The following is a 16674-nucleotide window of genomic DNA, read 5'->3' as shown; positions in this document are numbered from 1 at the left end:
ATAAATGACAAAACACATTGATGAGTCCTTGTGCCTACATACATTAACAGTGAAACCACAGCTCGTGTCCTCATGGGTGCGTTCGGAAATGCGCCTTGAACGCACTGGTGTGCTCTCTTGTCGTTCGTTTATTCAGTGCACTCTGTGTGTTGTAGTTCGGAAATCCAGTGTGCTGCACACCGGGTGTGCCGAGTGCTATTTTTCAATAGATAAAGTATAACATAATGCTTAGTTAAAACACCAAAAGGGGTTCAATTTTAACGGGCCATGCCTTCGCATTATTTCATTTTGTTAATACCTGTTGACTTCTATGGAATCCAAATAATTGAACTCAGTCATGGCGAATTTGAATCCATATGTGTCGTGTCATGAACTCACCTCGGCATTTGGACCTGGTCCGACTTCATCTTCCAAGCGGCTGGCAGCAGTAAGAATTACCTGAATGCAAATTACGAAATAATGTATTTAACAAACAGTAGGTTGTTTAATAATAAATACAATTAAATTATTATTAATTTAAAACAAATCTATGTTTTCAATAAATACAATTTTAATAAAAACACGTCCAAAAGTTTTGATTATACTATATTATAATAAGTAGTACAACGGTGTCATGCAATGAATAGTGAAAATAGCAGATCTACAAACTCACAATATTAATCTCTCACCTCAGCATCTGCAGTGTGCGAAGAGTCCGAAGATGAACTGATTTTGTCACACTGAAAACATTTTCAAGACAAATAACATCAGGTAAAACATCAGATTATGTCTCATAATTGATTAATTCTGAATATGGGGTATTATTCTACATTTCTCATAAAGTGACTTACATCCAAATGTCCTCTTTTCAGTCTTGGAGGAGGCAATTTTATTTTTCTGTTAGGCTCCAAGTACAATTTGTACTTACGTCTAGACATTCTTTAATTTTTTTAAAAAGGAGAAAAAAAGACGACATTAGTAACTGACAGATTCTTTAACAGAATGTGAGTTTACACTTAAAAAATAAACTAAACAGAAGGGTGTTATAGCCTATTTTCCCCCCATTGTTCAATAGGACATCCTGTAATGCTCAATAAAGTTTTAATGTGTGCTTATTACCGCCTAAAGTTAAAGGTCTCGAGCACGCAGTAGTATGCACCAATCAGAGTGGCGAATAGAACCTACTCTACACCGACACAAGCCACGGAGCAAGTCCAATTTACCTCATACTTTGTTCTCAGACTCGACAATTTATATCATTTCACTTTTGCTATAGACAGTCCGGCGTCTACTAGTTCACACAGCAAAAATGTTTGCTTATGTAAAATATTTAGATGAGAATTGTAAAGCAATAGTTCCCACCTCTGACATTAAGGATTTTGACAGCAGCAGTGCATATTGCTACGGTTTATTGGGTGCGCTGGCAGGGGCAAATTTTGTTGCTGAAAGGTGAGTCATACTAAAACACTCAAAGTAATAACTAATAAGTATTAAAAATATACCTAACTTAAGTCTTTTAATTTGGAAAACATGCATTTGGGGGTAGGTAGACAGTCTACCGCCCGTAGACGGTGGAAAATAGTTCACTAGTACGCTCGAGCTTTCGGCGCGATACCATGGTACGGATAAATATAAATCATGCTTGTAACTTGTGTCAAGCTAATAGCTATATTTTCATAATGCTGACGAGCCTATAATACGCACATTAGACTCAATACATTCATATACACGTGAAAGGACCGCAATGGAAACAAACCGCTGGCTTTGTGTTGTATACTTGTATACTATGTCTACGGGAATTCGGAACCGGGAGGAGGCGGTAAATGTTTGGGCTAAAGCTAAACCAGAGCTAGCTTAGAGCTAAAGCTGGCTAGCTAAAGCTGTCCCACAGCTAGCTAGCTAGCTAGCTGGTTAAGCTAACGTGGCTTCAGTATATGGCCACAAATGGACAGACAGTATGCCGACGTTATAGTTATAGGTCGTTTTCTGTACTTACATCTTATGTGTTTTCAGAGTCAAGAGAAGAACAACTCCTCTCTCGAAGGGGAAAAGAGTTCGAGTGCAAACTTTGAAAGAAAAATCACACCACAGCAGTCCGGGTGCACCGAGAGAAGATGCTAAAAACAAATAAACAATGAATGTACGTACGTCACTTCCATTGAAATGATTAGCGGGGGCGGGGCTGTGATCAAAATAGGGACACTTCACCCTTTTTGCAAAAAAAATTATGTTAATGACGTTTAGAAGCTTTAGAACACTTTCCTGGAGATCTTTATGTGTGTAATATGTGGTTTTAGATATTTTAGATTGTAGCAGTGAGCCTGTTGTCTCTGATGTCATGGACACTGGGCTCACTAGCTTCCTTCCTGGACTACATGTTGTCTCAGTAAGACAGCTCTCCCCCTATCCACAAGGAGGAGCAGTGCACCAAAGAATTATGGGAATTGTAGTCCAGGAAGGTAGTGAGACCAGTGTCCATGACATCAGAGACAACAGGCTCACTGCTACAATCTAAAATAACTAAAACCACATATTACACACATAAAGTATATATACAGTTGGAGGGTACAGCATTTTGTAGACAGAGCTATATCACATTGCATCGTTTTATACATTTTTTGAAGAAAAAAATAGCATTTTGTTTTGTAGTCATTTAGACAAAGCAGCATTTTTTCTCTCAAGACTAAAATAAGATGTAAGGTTTATAGCTCTGTTTTACATGTGCAGTAGGTCTACTTAAGGTACAGATACATCATACTTGGATTGGCCCTCTGGATTAATATAGATAGATATATATATTAAAAAAAAGTCTAGCCTGTAACGATGACATAAAATAAATATGGTAAAACACTACATTTCCTTAACTGTTTTAACTGGATAAAAAATAAAAATAAAATCCCACTAGCTATTTATAAATTGTAATAAGCTGTATTGCCTATAGGCACAATGCACAATGCAATGGTGAAGAAACATTATTTGTCATTGTCATAATGGACATACATTTTAGCTTCTTATTACTGATACCACTTTAATTTAATTGTGTAATTTTGTTGCATATTATCTGTCTAATAAGTCCATAGACATTCTAAAGCCAGTTTAAGACACAAACTTCTCCCATAATATATTTATGATGCATAATGTTTAACATAATCTTTTGCTTTGTTCTCTTTCTAACTGTCACAGATGCAGTGTTATCAAACCCAAAGACAAAATCACAAAGTAAGTGGAAAATAAAAACATTACGCACACATTGAAAATGGCTACTGATCAAACTGGTATAAGTGAATAATAATGTTTACATTTTGCTGTACTATATGTAGTTTCAGAGTCTGAGTCTGGCAGTGACAACGCAGTGGAATCATCTCCATCTGTATCTCCAACAGGAGACGAGGTACACACACACACACACACACACACACACACACACACACACACACACACAAAATACTGTAGGGTGTAGGTATACATTGCCACTACAATACAAATCAACTTAGATCTGTGTGGATTGTAAGGATGTCCCCGAACATTCGGGGTTCGAACCTTCGCTCGTTAGGGTTGGCACTCGAATCTTAATTAATGGCCTAATCAGGGGGGCACACAACCGATGTGCCAGTGCGCATACGTCGTCAAAATGTTTTCTGTGCGTAGATCAAAGGCATGCAAGGCGCATTTGCGCACCAAAGCTGAGACAGTTATGTAGAGAAATCTGACAGGCATTCAAAAGGAACTCAAATGTGATGTTAATGTCCTGTAAGTAGACTTAAAATAAAACTAGTGTTGACTAATCATTACATGTTGCTCCTATTTTGAAGAGGAAGTTAGTGCACAGGAAGTCTGTTTCAGCTGTAAACAAGCTACTATGACACTTTCCCAAAGTTATGTGCTAGGGTACAGCCTTAGTGGATTGGTTAAATGTGCTGTAGGTATTTTGTTTTTGTTAAAATTAAGAGAACTGTTAAAGAAATGTACAATAAATCACACACACACTCACTTAACCCATTTAGACCTGACAACGATTCTAAAATGTCTTCTAAATCCTGACAGTTCTAAATCCTGACAGCAGAAGTCATACAAAATAAGCAAAAATGGAAGTGAAACAAATACATCAGCAGACAAAATTAAAACATTTGTTACATTATATGTAATGAAATATGTACTGTAGTAATACTGATTATTTCTGTTTGTGCTTCTTGTCAGATTCACTTGGGAGGAGACATTAAAATTCGGCGAGAGGCTTGGGCCAGAATCCAAAATTCTCCAAGGGATTCGTTATTTGTAAAGGAGCTTGCAGTGGCTACTGAGCCACCAGCTCAGTGGCCTTGTGGTTAGAGTGTCCTGAGAGTGCCTCCCTGCTTGACACTCAGCATCAAGGGTTGGATTGGGGTGTAAGTCCCTGCGACATACTAGCGTCATGTCCAGGGGGTGTACTTGTACATCAAGCTGCCTCACGGTACAGAAACAGGAGATAGGCTCCTGCCCTATGGGCCTCATGGCTACAGAAACAGGAGATAGGCTCCTGCCCTATGGGCCTCATGGCTCGGCAAGGCTACTTGCGGTGGCTATGTGTGGCACAAAGACACTGGGGGAACGGAGCCTACTGGCAAGGAATGACAAAGATCAGAACAAATTTATAGTTTCATAACACTTATTCATGTTCCAGCTAATTCAGAAGACTTTGGAGGAGATGGAGAGACGAGAGCAACAGGGGCAGGGCAGTAAACGGACCCCCAAGCCTAACCTAAAATTTGTGGAGGAGGAGGGGGGAATGGATCTTTCTAAGAAAAAGGTAAGTGTGGTCTTTTGTGTGTTTATTATGTACAGTACATGCTACCACAAAATAATCCAAGATTCTAATTAAAGCAGTATCTAATTCTAAATGACACGTCATTAATGCACTCAGATATTTTTCGTCATCTATCTCCTAATTGCCCTTTTGGAAGTACAGTAGTCAGATTTTTCCATTGGTAAATGGTGCATTTATATATATATATATATATATATATTACATAGATTGTGTAATATGAATCAAAATGAATCGATACTAGTACTACACATTATGAAATACAACACAGGAGCATAGCTCCTGTGTTGTTGTAACAAATATCTCCAGGTAAAATAATTTCTGACCTGATGAAGATTGTGTGAGATGGAAAACATTGTCTTCTTCTCAATAAAGTAATTATTTTACCTGGAGACCGGTGTGCAGGCCCAGCTCCCTCTTTCCATGATTGCCTTATTGGCCCTGCACCCACTGTCGAGGTGCGTGCACAAATACAAATGCTATGTAACAAAGACATCGTCTAAAATTTATATTGTATTCAGTGACAGAATCAGCCATTGCTGTATTCTTAAACTGCAGCCCTCTGTCAACAAGGCTATGTCTCTTCCCATTTTGACATCTGAGCGCAGCCGCTCAGATGTCAAAGTGGGAAGAGCCCGAACCGCAGTGACATTATGGGCCGTTGTGTGATGGTGTTGCACACTGAAAATACCTACAGCTATGTGAGCTTGTAGATAAGCCATTTTAGGCATGCCATCACACAATGTTTTATTGTTATTACCTTACTATCAAGGGTAACCTTAACAAAGGTTATTATAATTAGCCTTAGTACCAAGGTTAACTATACTTATTACTTACTGTCTGTTGATCTGATCATCGTGATTGATCCTTTCCTATTCATCCCTACACTAGATATACCTCAAATTAAAGACGACATCGCCTTTCTGGCTTATTTTTATTTTATTTTGTATTGTAGGCCTACTTGCTTTTTTTCACCATAGATAAGTTTGTATGATGTTGGTCTCATTGGTAGGGTAATTAACTTGCTGCATTTGTGTTTATAATTGTTTAAGAATCGACCAATTAGAGACATGGACACTGATAGAGACACATCAGCACAAACATTGCAGGTGAGTAATATTTGACAGAAGGATTGTGAATTGTGATTTACTTATATTTGACTAGAGGAGGCAAATTGGTTTGTTAAGGGCTGATCTCACAAAATTATCAATGTATTTGCACTGCCAGCAGGTAGGTATGTTAACAATTGATCAACATTTTTTTTTTTTTTTTTTTTTTTTTTAATAATTTTTAACTATCCTCAACTTTGCTGCTCTGCTTTTGGACCTCCTGGGACAATGGTTAATTATCTGTAGACAATGCATTGACCCTCATTACTTTCTCAGATCATGGCAGCAAAATAATATTGCTGGTGTAAATGTGAAGGCAGCATTATGCAGCCTGCTATGTTTTTGTCCCACAACCAAAAAAGTCCAAATAATGCGGCTGCAGCTTTTTTCAGTTTTCCGTTCAGGAAACAGTTTATAAAAACGTAACCTCGCATCACCAGGCTTTCCACCTCGGAGGAAAGCCTGGTCTGTGTTACAAAAGTTCTGTGTGAACCCAAAAAGGAATGCTGGCCAGGCTAATAAAAACAGCAGCAAAGTAACTGAAGTTTTACAGTAGTAGAGTGCTGTCCTGCCCACTACTGTAAAAGTTAACACTTTTGTCATGTCACTGTTTAATTTTAAGAGCCATCCATCCATCCAGCCATCGTCTACCCCTTATCCGGGCCGTGTCGTGAGGGCAACAGCTCCAGCAGAGAGCTCCAGACCTCCCTGTCGCGAGCAACACCGGCCAAATGCACCTGAAGGTCCCCCGAAAGTAAGTACATTGTCATTGTCTCCACCAGGCCGTAGGCATAGGGAGAGAGTATGTTTTGCACTCCGTCCGTCCGTCCGTCCGTGTGTCCGTCCGTCCGTCTGTGAACAGCTAATCTCTGGCACCGCTGGCTTGATCGCAGCCATATTATGCACACACACTCCCTGAATGCCAGAGCTGAACCTCTGCCCCAAAGTTTTCACATTGGCCTGTTATAGTGCCACCAGGAGGCCACTTTGTGCAAAACAAATGTTTTGACAGTACACCTACAGATTTTGTCCAAACATCACGCAAATTGGTACAATGCAGTCTCTCTAGAGCCATTCAACGAAACATGTCTTTCAGATTTTTCATCCTGATTGGCTAAGATTGGTTTCCAAAGTTCGCAGGAGTACAAAATGCTGCAAATCATGAACACATTGTGTGATTTCCGTGACCTTTTGCACGCACAATACCACTAGGCAGAGGAAGAAATGGCACTTTTTAGAATCCTCCTCCTCAGGTCTAAATTGTTAACTTAAATGTGATATGTATTTATTTTTTCAGATTGAAATTGTGAAAGGATCAGGAGTCCTGTGCAACAGGACAACCTGGTTTTCCACCTCCAACAGCACCACTCCAACCCAAATGGTGTGATTGCTGCTGATGGGCGTGTTCCCTATTGAGGAACTCCTGGAGAGCAACCTCAGCGGTATTTTTTCCCCCAAAATCTCTTTAAGTCGATCCATTAACTAATGCAGAATTAAGATTTGAACCTGCTTGGGATAATGTATTTCCGTTTGTACCTCCATAACATAAATCTGAGATATTGCTTAAGTGAAACATCATGTAGTTAGGGGGATTTTGAAAAATAATGTTTCAAATATCTTATTTAGGTGGGATGTCAAAGCGTGGCACTGGGGAACATTTGAAGGCCCTGGATCCAGAGAAAAAGAACGCCATACTTGGTGAGTACAAAAAAAGAATTCAAGAAGAAAAAGAACAGTTCATAGATATGCATTGAGTTGACTACTTTAACCATCCCTATTTTCACTATTTATTAGCCATCAGTGGTAGTTTATCACTGGAGTCAGAAAATATCAGGTAAGTGATAATAATAATAATAATAATAAAACTTTATTTGTATAGCACCTTTCATGACATCAAATGCAGCTCAAAGTGCTTTACAGAACAATGGAGAATAAAATAAAAGCAAAGCATAAAAGAAAAGCAAGGCAACGACATTAAAAAACAAGCAGTAATGCAGTACAGTGAGGACATGAATAACAAAAAATATAAGATCACTTGAAGGCAATGTTGTAGAAGTGGGTCTTGAGCTGAGCTTTAAAAATGTCTACAGAGGCTGCCTGACGAAGGTACAGAGGGAGCTTGTTCCATGCCGATGGCCCGTAGAAGCAAAAGGCTGCTTCCCCGTATTTTTTAGTTGCCATTTTTTTAGGCAAAGCGAGCAGGCCAGCAGTGGAAGACCTTAGCGGGCGGTTTGGGACATATTTAGGCAAGCAGTCATGTAGGTAGGAAGGTGCGAGACCATTGAGGGCTTTATAGACAAGTAAAATAATTTTAAAATCAATCCTAAAAACAACCGGAAGCCAGTGCAGTGATGCCAAAACTGGAGTAATATGTTCTCTCATCTTAGTTCTAGTTAAAACTCTGGCTGCTGCATTTTGGACAAGTTGTAATCTGTCAGTTGTTTTCTTAGGCAGTCCTGAAAAAAGTGCATTGCAGTAATCAAGCCGAGAGAAAACAAAGGCGTGGATTAGCGTTTTTGCATCGTCCAAGGACACCCATTGCAGAAATTCTGGGCTACTAGTGTGCTTCCACTGAGATAAGTGTGGTCCTCTGGGTTGTAGAACATGTACAGTAGTTGGTTAGTCAATAACAATTGTTGTCCTACAGCAGTGGTTCCCAACTGGTGGGCCGCAAGGGGATTTCAAGTGGGCCCCCAAATCATTGGACAAAACACTAGAATGTTATTAAAATATAACATTCATATTTAAAGAAGTCTTTAAAAATGATACTATTTTATGGTGTTTCTTAGAATGGAATAAGTATACTATGTTCCATTGATCTAAGCCAGAACACAAGTTGATTGATCATTAAATAAACATCAAATAAACAACTTAAGAAAATGCACGTGGCCCACCTACAGTATCAACTTGTCTACTGCCAGGTTATGTGAACAGATAGGCGGGCCGTGAAAACAATTGAAGATTTTCATGTTGGTTCTGCCACAAGAAAAGATTGGGAAAAACTGATCTACATCTACGAGTGCATGTGTTTGGTCCGACGGAGCATTGGTCCGATGCATTGGTGTGATCGACAACCTACCTCAAACCCTCACCCTAACCCTAACCTCCCCGGGGGCAGCACACCTAAACCTAACCCCAACCCTCTCCCGACCCCAGCGCAGACCCTCACCCTAACCCTAACCTCCCCCGGGGCGCAGCACACCTAAACCTAACCTCGGACCAATGCGCGTCGGATCATAGTATGCCTCCCTACATCTACTGCACCCTTCTTCACCCATAACCCATTTAGACTTGAGGCCAATTCAAAACGCAGTCGTAACCTTAGTTTTTATTTTTAGAATATTGTTAACATTCAATGAACATATAACTATATATACTCACTCTACAAATAACAGGGCCTGTGATATTTTAATTTGTCCATTAACACCCAGCCCTGTATAATGTAGTAACGTCCAAAATGACTCCCAGATTGAATTGCACTTTGACATGAAGGGTATTTCAGGTCTAAATGGGTTCATCATTAATCATGCCATTTGCACCATATCATGCTTTTAGTTAATTTGCTTGATTTGCATGTCTTATCACTAAATAACCTGTGCTGATGAGTGCTGTCACGTCGCCAATACTAATTAAAGTGACATTTGTGAGAAAAGCTTGTTTAAATCTATTCATTCCATATACCATCTTTTTGGTTAAAGGCCAACAATCGTCAACAATAGGTTTGTGTACACACTAACAGATGGACTGCTTGAATTCTAGTTGACTTCAAGCATGTATTTTTTTGTATTGCCATGTTTTGTTCTTGCTTAAATGTAAATCGCTCTGGATTAAGAGCGATTTACATTGCTAAATGCCTAAATTATAAATCGGGTCCACTGTCTTCTCATTATTGCCTTTTCCTTGATTCTATGTAGAAGCCACATTAAAGAAGTTCCCGCAGTCAACCAAAGGCATGCTGGGAACAGCAGTAAACGGAAAGCTGACGGAGCTGCGGCGGTTCCACAAGAAGTAGACAAACAAGTAATGATATTATTAAAATGAAATAAAGCTGTTGATACAGCCCCTCCTATATCCAGCTTTAATGTCTGTCCACTGACTACACAAACATTAAATTCAGATTGACAATGAATGGAGAATGATACATCATAGTGTATTGTACTGTCATGATGACATGACGCAAATTGTGATGTGCATTTTGTAGCTTGCTTCTGAACTAATGATGCCTCTTTTTGATCAAATCAGATTTGGGGATGACGAGTGCCGGAGAGAAGCCTTGCATGGTGTCCTGGAGCCCCCACCTGTATTTTTGAGCTAATTATAATTTATTATGATTTATTTTTATATGCCAATGCCATAATTAAATGTTTATTCTCCCAAGAAACATCTCCGAGGTCTTCTTTTCTGACACATTTTTTTTTTATTCAGAAAGATAAAAAGACATAGATTATGTAATTATACATATAATAGGCTACATCACTGGTTCCCAAACCACATACACAATTTCTGTGTAAATAAAATTGTTGCTATTATATTATTATTATTATTGTATTATTTATAATTGTATTATTATTATTATATTATATTATTTATGTACATATATGTACATGTGCATATATGTGCATATATGTTCATATAAGTGCATATATGCACATATATGTTCAGGGGGTCCAATTTCATATATGTTACATATATGTCTATCATATATGTAATATATATGTCTAACATATATGTTACATATATGTTAGACATATATGTCTAACATATATGTAACATATAAGTCCTTTCCGTGTGGGCTAGCGCACGCTGCACACCAATTTATTGAGGATCGAGGTGCATGCTGACCACGGGACGGGAGACAAACTTGTAAAGGATCGGTTGCACAGCTCGTAGTCACGAATCACGATACAGAACACTTCTATTAAAGACCAACGTTTCGGCACATGAGTGCCTTCTCTTTAGGGTATGAAAGAAATTAAGGATACCAATAATGACATAACGCAGGAGAAGAGTAGTGGAGGAGGAGGAGTTGTTCAAGTTAAATTGATGCGTTGACGTTATTATGGTATTTACCATAGGCAATATGCCAATATTGAAAAAAGTTAAAATAACCAGTGAACAGGCTCATCAAAAAGGTAAGATTTGCACTAGGCTATTTCTGCTGTGCAGACCCGTTTTTGACCCGAAAATAAAGACTTTATAACCGGAATATATGCCCACATGCACGGGCGCGGCCGGTACCAGTTGTACCATATGTGGGCCGGTACCAATTGGACCCCTCCATCTGTGAAGTACTGGATACGGGGGTATTAAAGAAAGGATACCAAAGCGGGAGGGGGAGGAGAGGAGAGGAGGAGGGAGAGGAGAGGAGCTATAATCGCACAATACGCGTCGCATATAGATGTGTACAATGCATAGGCAAACGCGAATAAATTCGCCGGGCAAATATTTCACATTTTCAGATCGCTTATTCGCATCGCGTCGCTAATTCGCCAGTGTGTAATGACCTTTAGTATCGACTGTCGAAGTGTCTTTGAGCAAGACACTGAACCCCGAATTGCTCCTGTGCTGGTTGGTGCCTTGCATGGGTTCCGCTGCCGTGTGTGAATGGGTGAATGTAATGCACAATCTATGTGGCGCTATATAAATGCACCATTTACTATATAAATGCACCATTTACCATTTGTTGTAATTGGTCACCAGTTTGTGCAGACTTCATGTAACCAACAAGTCAACGTTTAAGAAAAAAACTTACTTTCCAGGATAAGAAAAAAAAAGTAAAAATAAATAAATAGCAGCTGCATTTCGAGCTTGTGGATCTGCTGTTTTTGATATACTTTTGTGTGACGCTGTAGGATGATCAAGTAGGCATTACGAAAAAACCCAAACTGTTAAAATATGGAGATAAGAGGTTTCCGACAAACAGCAACGGTTTTGTATTGCCTACAATTCTTAGGAAGATATATCTGGGTACTGTCAGTGTCTATTCCTGTGAGACCTCACCTTTGTGGTGTAGACAAAACAGTTACGGTACTTTCCAGGAAATGGAAAAAAAAAATTCCACTGCGGTTATTTAGTAACAAGCTCTCCTTAATACCTTTTATTGTTATAATATGTATAACAATTGTAGATTGGCTATTTGTGCTACTTTTGTGTGACACTGTATTATAAGTAGGACTTTCATTTACTAAAAGTTTGACATTAATTTACTAAGAAAATGCACATTAAAAAGTAACGATCGGCAACGATATGAAATGTAGAGATTGTAGCTTTGTCAGCAACAACAACAAAAGAAAGAAGACAACACACCAACTGGTTTTGTTTCATTTATAGTCCATTGCACAGTGAGGAGCATTCACTATCACAACGCTGGACAGACAACAGGTCCAGCGGTGTGTTCAAAGTGTTTCAACTGCTTATGCTCAGTTTTATACATCGCTGTACGACAAAAGTATGAACCAGGCTCTAACAAGAAGCAACGGGCTTTGAGACAGTGGTTTTCAAACGTTTGTGTGCACAAGGCACACCAGTGGTTAAGTCGAAATCTCCAAGGCAGACCTGTATTCTAAAAGATAGTCGCGTTGTGAGCTTGTAGATCGGCTATTTTTGCAATTTTTTTATGCATTTGCCTATAATGACATGACATAACAGGTTATAGAATCTGTATTGGGAAATGAGTTCACACAAAGTACTGATATAGTAAATTGAAAGAATTAATAACGTTTTGTATAGTTTGTTGTATACTGTGTATACAATAATATTGTGTGGTTGTCACTAAATCCCAAGGCCACACCAGTGTACCTCCGCACAACATTTGAGAACCACTGCATTAAAGTCATACTGTGTAACTTTTTCAAAAGTTATTCTTATACATTTTCACTGGTATATGTTTTTCACAATAACCATTCCACATGAATGTGTTTATTGACTTCTCTAAACGTCTTTGTGAGACGCATGCCAAAATGCCAAAAGCAGCCGGAAATGTATCAACATTTTATTTCATTTATGTTAAAGTCAATACATGACTGGACTGGTACTTCTGTGGGTTTTGTTCTGAACCGAATTCTGGGAAACGCAGTTCCAACAGAGGACGAGACGCGAAGACCGTACGGGCGACGCCATGTTGCTCCATGGTGCTCCATGGAAGGAAAGAAACATGCGCAATGGGCTATATGCAGCCAACACTTCTGCGTTCAGCTTCCTTGGTCTCAACTACGCATGTCTCTTTCCTTCCATGGACCGTACGGTCTTCACGGCTCGTCCTCTTTAGACAGTCCTTGAGGTAGACCAGGAGGCGTCACCAACAGGACTACCAACATGAACGTCACACAGTAGGACTTTAAGATACCCAACACAATGCTTTGTATTCACATACATGGAACAGGTGCAACCATTCACAGAGAGCAGGATTCCAGTATGTCCATAGAATCATCAAATTAAAAAATATTCCACAATGTGACCGATTTCCATAAATACATTTCCAGGTTACCCCAACCCCGCCCCCCACCCCCCATATATAGATATGGTCTCTTATGAAGCTCACAGGTGATTGAAGCTACAATCTGGTACATATTTTAATGAATAAAATGTAAAGCTCTATTCTGATAATAATCATTGCTATAGCGTGTCTGTTCTGTCTCTCCAGCTCTTTAGTAGACAGCAAATACATTTTCAGGTATGTTTTCCAATCAGGAGAGAGACCGCTGCAAAGATAATTTATCAGCTTCACTTTTATATAGAGAGAGAGAGTTCCGGTTTCACTTGTTTCTCCTGTATTCTGTATGATTTATCTCTCCTCATTTGACAAAAGTGATATAAAATGTAGTTTCTGTTTACTAAAGTGCTGCAGACATGGTGAGACCACTGTTACAGAACAAACACTCTAATGATTGCTGTAGGAACATGGACCTATTTAACACTTAACCACAGCGTCCCTATAGTCCGGGGCAAACATCTGTCAAAAATAGCAGATACAAGTTCACAACGTGGCGACACGTTGTTGTGAGCTTGAGCGTGCTATTTGCAGCAAAGAGAATCAGACATCGAAGGGAAAAGAATCTGCGACCCTAGCATAGCGCCCTGGGGGACCCCGGTCAACTAAGTGAATAGGGTTTGTGTTTAATAATAAATATCACTTAAATCCCCTCCAACCAGTCTGTATGGTAGAGCATGTTAATACAATGTAACTAGTCCTGTATGTGTGCAGTGGTTGGTGGTGCATGCTCTTCCATCGAGACATTGACACCCTACTGGCGGACCATGTCGATAAAGTTATTTGAAGCACATGGGCTGTAGTGCGGACATTATTGCAATGACCTCTCTCTGTCAGGAGAGGGAGACAACGGATACGAAACTTACAGATTGTAGCTTCAATTCAGCACTATTATACTTAAATGCCTGTGTCTGTGTGTGCATATGTGTGTGTGTGTGTGTGTGTGTGTGTGTGTGTGTGTGTGTGTGTGTGTGTGTGCGTGCGTTCATTCGTGTGGGTGCGCGCGCGTTTACGCAGACGAGAGAAAGCGAGGAGGACAGCGGCAGGTGAATGTGGATATATCATACAGATGTGACTGAAATGAACTTATTGTTTTCTTTTTATTGCATGTGGCGTCGCAGCCGCCTTACGATTTGTCTCTTTTTAAACACAGCGGGACGGGACTAAAGCACATTTACACTGTAGTTTTGATTTACTTATTATTATGACATCTCGTTTTGCAGGGCTTTCTTCTTTCTCTCTCTCTCTCTCTCTCTCTCTCTCTCTCGCTCTATTCAGGTTGCCATTCGTGTGTTTGTTTTGTTTTGTTGCGTGTCATTGCGCCATCAGTCCACATACATGGGCGAGCTGGGAGAGGCAGGCATCTGGTCCAGGTGTCTGCACACGTAGCTCGCCACGTCCACCGAGCGCTCCTCGTACATCTGAATGAACGGGTGTCTCTGGAGAGGGGAGAGACAGGAGTCTGTGCGTTAACACTGCTAGGAATCAATCACATGGACTTAGGCTTAAAGAAGGATTTGTCCTCTATGTGTTCTCCCTTTCCCTCCAATAATTCCTAGGACATCTGGAGACGTCTTGGGCACAAATTGGGTTAAGACTGTTATCCTGACGTGATTTTATTAAACTTTTTCTTTCCAGGTTGGGATACCTACCTCTATAGCAATGATTGCAAACAGAATATAGAGCTTTAACCGTATAAGTAGATTTTTGTTCGATTGAATGGTCAGAAATGTAAACAGCACGTGGTACAGTCAGACATTAAGGCTAAAAGGATAACACAAAAACATCCTGGGGACTTTCCAACATTCCATTGGGGTCTTATAAATTGTCACTTACAGCAGTATATTTTAATACAATATAGCTGGTACATGTGCAGTGGCTGGAGGTGGGCTCCCTAGTACTCTTCCATTGAAACATGTAGACCCTGTGTTTAGGTACTGTAGCAGGACAGCTATACTGTTGTATAGTGCTATTGCCTGAAGCTGACAGCTCAAATATGTCCCCCACCCAAGAGCTTGTTCCATCAGTGTCTGCCCATAGATCCGAAGTCCCGTTAGTCCGAACATGCATTCGGGAATGGGAGGTCGGAGTAATCAATAATGACATATGGCACCGTTCCATCAACTGTACATCTCCAGTAGGACACAAATAAAATCTTACGTATTGCTGCGTTAAAGACCTCTAAAATGCACACAGTGTCCTGTCTTTTTCTTTTTCAGGGGTAGCCCTGGTTCATATCACAAATTTATATCTTGGAAAACAACGACAGTTTAGTATTTGATCTAGTGTTGAACTCACCAGCAGCTCTTTGTACTTTGGCCTTTTTGAATCGTCCTTTGTAAGGCTTGACAAAGAAGGGAAAAAATATATTAATAATAAAAGGTCATGAAGAGGATTATTCTTGTTCAAGACAATATATGTTTTATCCACCAGGGGTAGAGCAAACATTGAGTTTGTTCTGTGTCAAATACCATCAGCTCCAATCAGCTTTTTGAGTGGTGCAACCACTCCAAGGAACAGCAATGTCCGTCCTAACCTATGTGACTAACTAGGTTAGGACCTAACCTTTGTGACTATGTGACTATGTTTAGAGTACCAGTAGGGGCAAAAGTGGCGCTGTTGTGCCAGAAACAGAGAGAGAGATAGTGTTGCACTGTTGCCTGATAATAACAGAGAGAGAGAGAGAGAGAGAGAGAGAGAGGCAGGGGGAGAGGGGAGTTGCACCACTCCGTTCACACGGGTATGATTTAACTGCGTATATACAGGGTCCCCCAGGGCTCTATACTTGGTAACCCTCCTTTTCTCCCTCCTTTTTCCCCTCTACATCACCTCTCTAAACATAGCGGATCTACAACTCTCTCTCAACGCATCGCAATGCATTGTGAGCTTGTAGATCAACTATTTTGTTCTGTATATTGAGTTAAAGTGGTTACACTGATTTTGCTATATTAACCCCCTGGAACCCCCTCAAGGACCCACTTTGAGAAGCACTGGGACATAGGCATTTTCAGTCAAATGTCATCATAGATGAATAGTCAAATATAGTGTCTCCTCATAGTGTGTCTCCTCACCACACGTTGATAAATATAGTGTGTCTCCTCAGTCCTCACCACACGTTGACGAAGTAATAAATATAGTGTGTCTCCTCACCACACGTTGACGAAGTAATAAATATAGTGTGTCTCCTCACCACACGTTGACGAAGTTGATGAATTTGGGAGAGAAGCGCCTCTCGTCAGAGTTACTGAGCTGAGGAGGGTCTCCTTTCACCACCTGGGTCAACTGGTCAAACACAC

General features: G+C 40.0%; 1 protein-coding gene across 3 annotated transcripts in view; it reads right to left on the bottom strand.

Moving 5' to 3' along the window:
- Positions 1–12199: 12199 nt before the first annotated feature.
- Positions 12200–16674, bottom strand: part of map2k4a (mitogen-activated protein kinase kinase 4a) — a 23279-nt gene continuing 18804 nt past the window's right edge. For all 3 annotated transcript variants that reach the window (XM_083778856.1, XM_083778857.1, XM_083778858.1), the window contains 3 exons: positions 16569–16674; positions 15677–15722; positions 12200–14817 (listed from right to left, as the gene is read on the bottom strand). The exon at positions 16569–16674 is cut by the window's right edge and continues 43 nt beyond it. In XM_083778856.1, the coding sequence (XP_083634982.1) occupies positions 14704–14817; positions 15677–15722; positions 16569–16674 (266 nt within the window). In that variant the 3' untranslated portion in view covers positions 12200–14703. The remainder of the gene's footprint in view (positions 14818–15676; positions 15723–16568) is intronic.

This window comes from Protomyctophum parallelum, assembly GCF_964188405.1.
Source record: "Protomyctophum parallelum genome assembly, chromosome: 13".
Taxonomy (NCBI): Eukaryota; Metazoa; Chordata; class Actinopteri; order Myctophiformes; family Myctophidae; genus Protomyctophum; species Protomyctophum parallelum.
This window is presented reverse-complemented; position numbering and strand designations above follow the sequence as displayed.